This window comes from Scyliorhinus torazame, chromosome 17, assembly GCF_047496885.1.
Source record: "Scyliorhinus torazame isolate Kashiwa2021f chromosome 17, sScyTor2.1, whole genome shotgun sequence".
Taxonomy (NCBI): Eukaryota; Metazoa; Chordata; class Chondrichthyes; order Carcharhiniformes; family Scyliorhinidae; genus Scyliorhinus; species Scyliorhinus torazame.
In genome coordinates, this window is record NC_092723.1 from 9,100,640 (window position 1) to 9,109,945 (window position 9,306).

Below are 9,306 nucleotides of genomic sequence, written 5' to 3' on the forward strand. Positions count from 1 at the left end.
AGGGTCGGTGCAGATACAATGCGCCGAATGGCCTCCTGGACTGTCGGGATTCTATGATTACGGATTAAATCAGCAACTTGCTGCTTTCTGTTGTAAAAGCAAAATACTAACTATAGTTGCTGGGAATCTGTAATTAAAAAACAGATAATGCTGGAAAAACTCAGCAGCTCTGGCAGCATCTGTGGCACGAGAAGCAATTGATGTTTCGAGTCCAATACAACTCTTCAGAACTGAAGGGATACGTGATGGGTTTTGTGCTGTCCAAATAGGCGAGGGTCAGATAGAACTGCTGCTGTCTGTTTTTGATAAAACAAAAAGATGGAAATCTGAATTAAAAGCAGAACATGCTGGAGTGCACAGCAGAATACCCAAGCAGAGCCAGGCAAGCATGTACTCCTCCCACATAGACACCCCCTCTGGCCAGCCCATTGGTCAAGTAAAGCATAAATTCGTAAATAATAAAATACATGAAGATTCGAGTCTGAAGAACATTGACTACAGTGTCAAGTGATTAACATTGTAACACTTAAATGAAACGGTTTCATTCTACCAAGCACCTAATATTTTTATGGTTCCCCATATCAGGATCTCAATGTTTGGTCGGGGACCTCAGAGCATCGCACTATAAACCTGTCTAGAAATATGAGTTCAATTACCTGATCAGTTTTTTTCAGTTAGTGTGTGGCTAGGACAGTGGTATGGTTTTACCCATTGAGCTACAAAAGGAACCCAAAGTAATTCATTTAACTTATATAATGGGACAGAAGTTTTGAAACTATATATTTTTTTCTTGTTAAATATTTTTGGGAATTGTGATTTAAAAAAAAAAAAAAAAAAAAAATTCATTTCCAGCTGTAAGTTATTGCATTACAATATTGCAGAATCGTTTAGCATTAATGTGGCAATTGTTGATGTTCTACCCCTCTCTTTGAGGCGGTGGTTTGTTCTCGGCGACAGATTCCATAGATATCCATGACAAAACTCTTTCACAGAAACCAGGGAGTCGGAACCCTGGCTGGCCCTGCCTTTTACAAAACGTCAATGAAGATTGAACGTAAATCAATCATTCATACTTTAAAATCTATTCTCTGTGTACTTTATATTTCCAATACTCTTTTACTGGCTTAAAGCATTAGAAGAAGCAGTTTTATTTAGTGATTTTTGCTTTTCCTTGTTGGGCAATGACATTGAACATTCTGTGGAGTGTTGTGGGATGTTGCACAGAAAGGGGGAGGGCAGTTTAATTGGAGGTCAGTTATCCATATTCATGCGTGTTTTTAATCCCCTTTTCTCTGTTTTGTTACAGCTCTTCATTTGTTGGGACCCACTGCTAGCCATAATTGCCATTAAAAATGTTCTACTTCTGAAGTGTCAAATATGGTACATTATAGTCTACATTTTCTTTAGGTAAAACGTTGCCTTTTTTTGAAGGGACAGTCTCTGTTTATAAAGGTCTTGCGCGTGCAGACATTTCAGAATGGCTTTAAATTGTCACTACATTCCTGCAAAGATCGTTTGTTAAAGATAAAGAGGCTTGGTACAGAAATAGGCATTTTGATGGGCTGCTACTTTCAAAAGGAAATCGTATCATGTGCTTCGAGTTTTTCTTGAAATGTTCTTTGAAACACTGCAGGCCCAGGAAAACAGATACTGTCTCTTTGATCGAAGTGTAAGGAGACTCTTTAAGATGTTTGGTGATGGTCATTACTGTGCATCAGTCTACATTGTTTTACTGTGCATTGTGTAGTGAAAGATGTAAAACCTACACAGATTGGCTCAGATGGACAACTGTCAAAAGGATTAAGGATGTTTGCTACAAATTTCAACGGTGGCCTGCTCATTGGAAATACTTTTGCTTTATTTGTCAACGGGAATCAAATGAAAGTTTAACTAAATGGGGATTCTGTATGTTCATATTGACAAAATCAACATAGCACAAATGTAATAATTTCTGCTCCATCTAAGTTTATCTAGTGAGTAGCTAACCTTGGCCTAGTAGGAAATAGCAATTCAATCTAATGTTTGAATTCACTGATCTCTGCAGTGGGTGGTTATGGAAGAGAAGAAAAGGCTGCACTGCCCCTCTTTACTGCAGTCCATTGACTCCTGGGGGAAGGGTGTGCACATGGATTCTGGGTGAAGAGACACTTCTGGGTGAAGAGACACTTCTGGCGTATGCCCTGCTCGTGCAAGATGGAACAGCTTGTTCTTGCACATGAACGATGATCATTTTGGTGTGGTAGTGGGGGTCGGGTGGTGGTGAGGCGCTGGTGTTTGCAGACACAAACTTGGGGGATGGGAGGAAAAGTAAGGAATGGAAAACAGAAAAGAATTGGCAAGCAAAATTGGACATAAGAGGAAGTTGGAGTTGTATAAAAATGTTACGAACTAATGTTTAAAATAATAACTTCAATCTGTTTCTTCAAATGAGTGTTAGTAAGATAAACTTAAGTTGCAATTGGAGGTGGGCAAATGATTATGTAGCAGTAATTTCTACAGTAAAAGTGCTATGAAGTTTCAGCTTTTCCCCAAGTTTTCAATCTATCTACTGGATCAGAAAGGAAAAGATTCCAATTTTTTTCCCCTCTTCAGCTAGTTACAATTGGGGGTTATGTGTATGAGTACTCTGTTTTTAAAGTACATATTGTTCCCTTATATAGAATGTAGGAATTAATCTCCCATCAAAAGAGCGATCATTCATCGAAATGACTTTCTGTAATTTATATTGAACATCCTTAACTCTTATTTCTAGTTCTGTAATTGACTCTTTACAATTTCAGGGTTATAAAACATTATAAAATGTGCCAAAAAAGTGCCAACCCTCCATGCATGAAATAAGATGATATAGTGTTTAACAAAATCCAGTCTGCCTGGTACCTTTGTTTACACTGAGACTTGCTCGCTCCTTCTGATTGTTGGAGCTTTAAAGTTAATTACTTATTTGTATGTTGTACTTTGGCTGTTGTCAAACAAAAATGCCATAATTCCCTTTTCAGCTTGTACTTCATTTAATGCAACAATGAGTATGACTGTGTTTGGCTGTAAGCATTTCTGCTGCGGTCTGTGGGAATGCAAATACTGTAATAACTTTCTGCACATTATCACGTAGCCTGACATTTGTCTGACTTACCCAATATCACTTTCAAAGCTGCAATATATTACCCATTTTTCAAGTTTGTTGGGAGCGAGTTGACCGATGTGGAGCACCTATGAAAACTAAATGAAGGACATCATTGTTTCCTAAAACTGATATTTAAAAAAAAAAAGAAGATAGTTCACATACTTGACGTTTCTAAAGATTTTTTATTTGATACTTATAAATGTCTTCATCAACTCTCAGTCTTAAATCGCAAGTCTTTACAAATACATTTAAAGTTTAAACATCCTTGTTTTGCAACTCCCTGCAAAACTGGCTATTGTGATACCACAAAATTTCATTAATTATGACATTCCTGAAGCTAATTACTTTCATTTTTCAAATAAAGAAGGCTTAGCTTAATTCTTTTAAAACTGCCCCCCCCCCCCCCATGCTTTGAATTTACAGCAACCATGGTGATGAGTCACAGATGGTACTGCATTTCAGCTTTCTTGTTTAATTAATATGCTATAGTGAAAAGTCTGCACTTAACTAGAAGAATTTGGAATGAAATATTAATGAACAGGTTTCCATTGTATAATTGTCATGTGAAAATGGTGCCTGATGTCATTTGTAGAAAGAGCAGATTATGACTTGAGATTTGGACTGAAAGTGGAGTTTCTACACAGCAGCCCCTCATCCCTAATCCTGGTTAGCTGTCTGAGCAAAGACAATGAGGCACCGAGGAGTTTTCCGAAGCGGGATGAATAAAGTCAAAGAGTGGGAATCACATCCTTGCTTCATTCACACTGTGCAAGTTTCCTGGTTTGACAGTTAAAAGATTTTGCACAATTGCCAATTTGAGTGAAAATGCAGAGGAATAATAAGGAAATAACTTCAAAATGGGGTTAGAGAAGTCAAGGGGAGTACATGTTGGGCTCCTCCAGTAGCTTAGTGAGTAATGCAATGAGTGGCTTGTATTATAGATCTCTTGGATTCATGTTAAATCTATGAGCTGGTTTCAGTTGGAGACAGTGGTAGTGTTGGTACAGTTGATCTCAGTGCCACTGATGTTTGGGGGGGGGGCGGGGGTAAAAGCAGCCACTGTTCCTTCTACTGGTTGCTATTCAGTGACCCCTGCTGATGTTGTGCATGTGAGGACATCTGAGGGCAGGTTGGGACTCGTCTCAAGGCGAATTAACATGTTGACTGTTAAATCTCACTCCTGAATAAATGGCCATTTGAACTAGCTGCCGCGAGAGCAAGTGCTGTTCATAGATTTAGACCCTGGGAAAAATTCAGTACATTTTAAGAGGAAGAATTGTCAGGGGAAAAACAAGTTGCAATAAGCTGGTAAATGGAATCCAAAATTAGTCACTACTCCAGCGTCCCACTAGATGGAACTAAAGTATCATATTTTAGGAATTTATAATTGATTCTGTTCAATGCAATTTGAGATTACAAAGTTGTGTTTAATAATTGGAGCATAGTAGCAATTGATGACATTTCAATTGCTCAGTCATACATGTGTATTTAACAGTTTCATGTTATGCTTGATCACACATTGGTAGGAATATATTGCAGCTTTGAAAATATTTTCAGTGTCTGTTTTGAAAACTAAACGTTGCCAAATTGCATTTAATTTTTCCTGTGCTGGGTGCAGTTGCAATTTTTGGTTTCTCGACAGGGTTACGGTGACTTCCACTCAACAAGCATATGTGGCCTTTGTTATCTGTATGTTTATTTCCAGGATCATCTATATTGTTCACCATGGCTGTGAGGGATTAAGGATTATGTCCTTTGAACTGAACTTGGACCTACACCAGTTCTGTGCACAACTTTTGAACTTCAGTCAGCCAAATAAATGGCTTCACAGTATTATCTTCTATATGCAGGTGTACTCATCAGGGTGAGGTTCAACAGGGCTAAAGAATGAAATTTGTTTTCCACTTTGTGCCGCCTTTTGCACTCTTGGGATCAGGCTTAGCTCTGAAATCTGGAATTAAATATAGCTTTCAAGTCCTGGATGTCCATGAACTGCATCAATTCCTGTTCCGTGACAATCTTAGATGAAAATTTCTAATCAGTGCCACATTAGGGTTGATTTTGAACTATAGATTCCAACTGGAAACTAGATGAAGACTTGTCAGAATTTCTCTAGTTTGTTTTCTTTTAATTTGTCACCGTAAACGTTTGGCAGACGATGGAGATCGTGTTCTCTCGAAATAGGATTTGAATCCAGATTCCCTAGCGTAAGAGAGCATTGCTTTGGACAGCACAACAGCCCTAATTTGCTCCAACCGGCTGACGGATACGAAGCTCAAATGATAGTTCAAACTGGGACTTGCACTCTGTCCATTGTTGCACTGCTAAAGTTACAGATCCTCTGCAGCACTCTCAAGCCAAGAATAGATGTTATTAAAGAGATTATTGTGCTGTCTGGATTTCTATTCAGGGTTTCCCACCAGTTCTCTTGCAATCCAAAACCTTGTAGTGAACAGTAACTAATAAAAGCCAAGAATCCTTGCATCTTTCCTTCTTGACCCGGCTTGGCCAAATCTACAATAGTTATAACTTCATATTGTACAATTTTAGCCTTAAAATACTGGCTCATGTTCCCTGTGCGTTCTTTGAGTGAGGTAAAGCTTTTTAAATTTAAAGTTCTTGCTACAAAATCATTTAGAAGGCCACTTCATCACTCCCCTGCCTACATTTATTTAAAAAAAAAGAAACGTGACCTCTGATCAGTCGCTGAGACTGCTGATTTCAGTTATGTTTACAGATTAGCACTGACGTTTCTTTTACAGCTCAAGTGCCTAAGTTGCCATATGGATTGGCTGGTAGCAGGTGTCTGTTTTCTAAATAGTGTAATTAGTGTTTTCTTTCTGTGAGTGGCGGGGGTGGTTATATTAGAAGGTGGATGCTACTAATGCCAAGATTCAAATATTACAAACATGTTTGGAATGTAAGGCTTTGCCTGACTTAATCTGTAAAATATTGAGGTGAGAAGCAAGTGCCTTATCACTGTGCTAGTAAGGTGTTTAGATGGAAGCAAAAATTTTAAATGCTGTCGCGTTTGGCTACACTTCTTCCCTTTCCTTCTAATTACATATCTGTAGTAGGGGCCAAAACATTCATGAAACCAGGCTACTTGGTCTTGAATCATTAGTATTGTCATAAATGCAAAAGTGGAAAGTGGTTTCATTCTTCCGCACTGGTGACTAAGACACACTGAACAAAAATGCTGGGACTTTAATGGAAGTATTTAAGTCTGCTTATTTTGGTGTGCTTTGCAGAGTATGCGTATGATTTGATTTGAAGTGACACTTGTCGACCTAATGGTGACATCTTAGATGCCTGTCGTCACAAACACAATTGCCCAACTTTCATTGTACAGTCACTTTTAAATTTCAGTGGGTGTTTTCCCATCAAGTATTGTGTAAAGTTTCATGAATAAATACTCCGAGCAGGTTTCAGGCCATAGTCATCGCTATCTTCTCCATTTTTCTGCATGTGCTGATCTGCTGGCAGTTTGTAGAGTTTTTTTTTGTGTACTGCACGTAGGTACGTAGATGTCCTTGGATGCTGCTGTATATGTCTGCTTCTGTGAGCTTATTCAAGGTACTGAAGAAGGGTAATCACAGAATTTTCTGAATGTACACAAAACTCATTGTGCCCAAAGAAATGTAGGAACAAACTGTCAACCGAGCTGAACTATAGCCATTTGAAAAACTTTATATGCGAAAAAGAAATGGGACGCTGAAACTGGATTTTTTTTTTCCCCCTTTGCAGGGAATTTGTTGCATTGTTTAATTCAATGTTTTTTGGTACAGAAGGAGTGAATTTCCCAGGCCTTAGCAATCGGTCAGAATTGACATTTTTACTCTAAATCAAGTAGTGCTGGTAGAACCTCATATACACTATTGATTAGAGGCAAATTATATTGAACTGAGCACCGACATTTATTTTTTCAAGTCTACAGTTAGTAAGAATGTGATTTAATTGTATTGGCACCCTGAGATAGGCACCTGGCATTTTAAACTTAACATACGCCCAGCTTTTGTTGATTTGCTTTGTTAAAATCGGTGCCTTAATTTTATCAAACAGTACGATGTTTGTGACATTTACTTTCCCAGGTCTTTGCACATACGACATATTTTCATACAAAGGTGTGCTGTAAATCAATATCCCATTGCCCTCTAAATCTTCTTGTTCCATTTGCTCATACCCATGACCAATGCCTCCACCACTTTAACCAGGCTGCAATAAATCCACCGTTCAAGTTTCACATATGCCTATATTATTTTTTCCACGTGTAGGCAATTGTGGTAGCATTTGTAAATTCTGTGATTATCTTGTTTCCTTAGCTGTGACATCCTTGAGTTTATAAACTCTAATGTTTTTAACCCTTTCCAATCCATGAAATGTTCAAACCTACTTCATGAATTCACAAAGGATCATGGTACAAATTGTCCAGAGCTGCTTCATTGATCAAGTAGGACCTGCAGGTAAAGTTAACCAGTAAATAATCTGGTTGGATTGTAACCATTTATCATTCAGACAAAGTTGTACTTTCTTTCTCTGTCAGTAGATTTTGCACATTTAAAAAAAATCCAAAATACTGTTAACTTCTGCACTGTAGCAACATTGAGAATTACTCATGCTAAAGTGGTTGATGCTTTATATTAAAGGTGTTATTCACTCTGTTTATTAAAGGTAAAGCCCAGTAATCTGTTACCTGTTTAAATTGAGCTTCAATATCATAATAATCACCACCATCTTCACACTCACAAAAGTGCTGTTTGTGCCCTTATGGATAAGGAAGGGTTAAACGCAATTAATGACCCAGTTTTCCTTAGGTAAACTGTAGGTACGCTTTAAGCAGAATAATGGTATTGTAATTTCAGTCAAAGTAATTGTAGTCTTATTCTAAATATTTATGACTTTATTAAAGTGACTACACTAATAAAAGATCCCCATTAGGGATGAACAATTAAGTTGGATGTTTCTGTTTTATGGAAATCAGGTTATGTTTATAAATGCATTGTATTATACGGTACTGCAAATGTTATGTTCAAACTAGCACCATTTCATACTTTGTTTATATGCTGTATGGAAATGTATGAAATATAACGATTAAATGTTGTAAGAGCAATGCTGTATCATACTTTATTGGCCTTTAAAAATGGCATATAGAATAAAGAAATGGACTAAAAGAAACTGTTTTTTTACTTTTTTAAACTTTCTTCCTGACATGTTAACTTTGAACACAGTTAAAGAATGAGCATTAACTCAGTGGTATTTCCAGAATATCCCCCTCTCTCAGCAGACATATCGTATTCACGACGCACTCACCTTTTCTGGTGCCACAATGTAGCTGTTTTCTTCCATTTTATTGATGACAGAAAGAAGAATTTGTTTTTATATAAGCACATTTTACAAACTCGGGAGAGCCTGTGATACTTCACAACCAGTGAAGTCCTTTTGTAGTTTCCTAGTGGACGGCCAGTAGGATGTCAGGTTAATATATTACCTTTTTAAAAAAAATAATTTTTATTAAAGGTTTTCATAAAATATCAAGAACAAAATGAGAAAGAAAAAAGAACCCAACAGGGTTAAGTACAAAACAAAATCTAGAAAAGCAACCCCTCCCCCCGCCCCCCCTGTACATAAATAATAAATTAACAGAAACACCCCAACTTAACACAACAGGTGTAAACACCCCCTCAGACCCTTCAATGTAAATAACAAAAACAATAATAAAGTAAACTCCCCCCCCCAACCCCCCCCTCCTCTCCCCCCGAGCTGCTGCCATTGACCAATGTCTATCGTTCTGCCAGAAAGTCTAAGAACGGTTGCCACCGCCTAAAGAACCCTTGTACCGACCCTCTCAAGGCGAATTTCACACTCTCCAATTTAATGAACCCTGCCATATCGCTGATCCAGGATTCCACGCTTGGGGGCCTCGTATCTTTCCACTGAAGGAGAATCCTTCGCCGGGCTACCAGGGACGCAAAGGCCAGAATTCCGGCCTCTTTCGCCTCCTGCACTCCCGGCTCCTCTGCCACCCCAAATATTGCGAGCCCCCAGCCCGGTTTGACCCTGGATCCTACCACCCTCGACACCGTCCTCGCTACGCCCTTCCAAAATTCCTCCAGCGCTGGGCATGCCAACAGCCCCACCTCCAAGCACCACAGCGGGCGCTGGTCCCTCTCCTCCCCCATCTCCAA

At 38.6% G+C, this 9,306-nt stretch overlaps 1 protein-coding gene across 1 annotated transcript in view; it reads left to right on the top strand.

Moving 5' to 3' along the window:
* Window positions 1-8,296, top strand: part of LOC140393690 (fibroblast growth factor receptor substrate 2-like) — a 91,594-nt gene extending 83,298 nt beyond the window's left edge. Inside the window, exon 8 of the mRNA XM_072479983.1 lies at window positions 1,307-8,296. Coding sequence (XP_072336084.1) covers window positions 1,307-1,334 — 28 coding nt within the window. The 3' untranslated portion in view covers window positions 1,335-8,296. The remainder of the gene's footprint in view (window positions 1-1,306) is intronic.
* The last annotated feature ends 1,010 nt before the right edge of the window (window positions 8,297-9,306 follow it).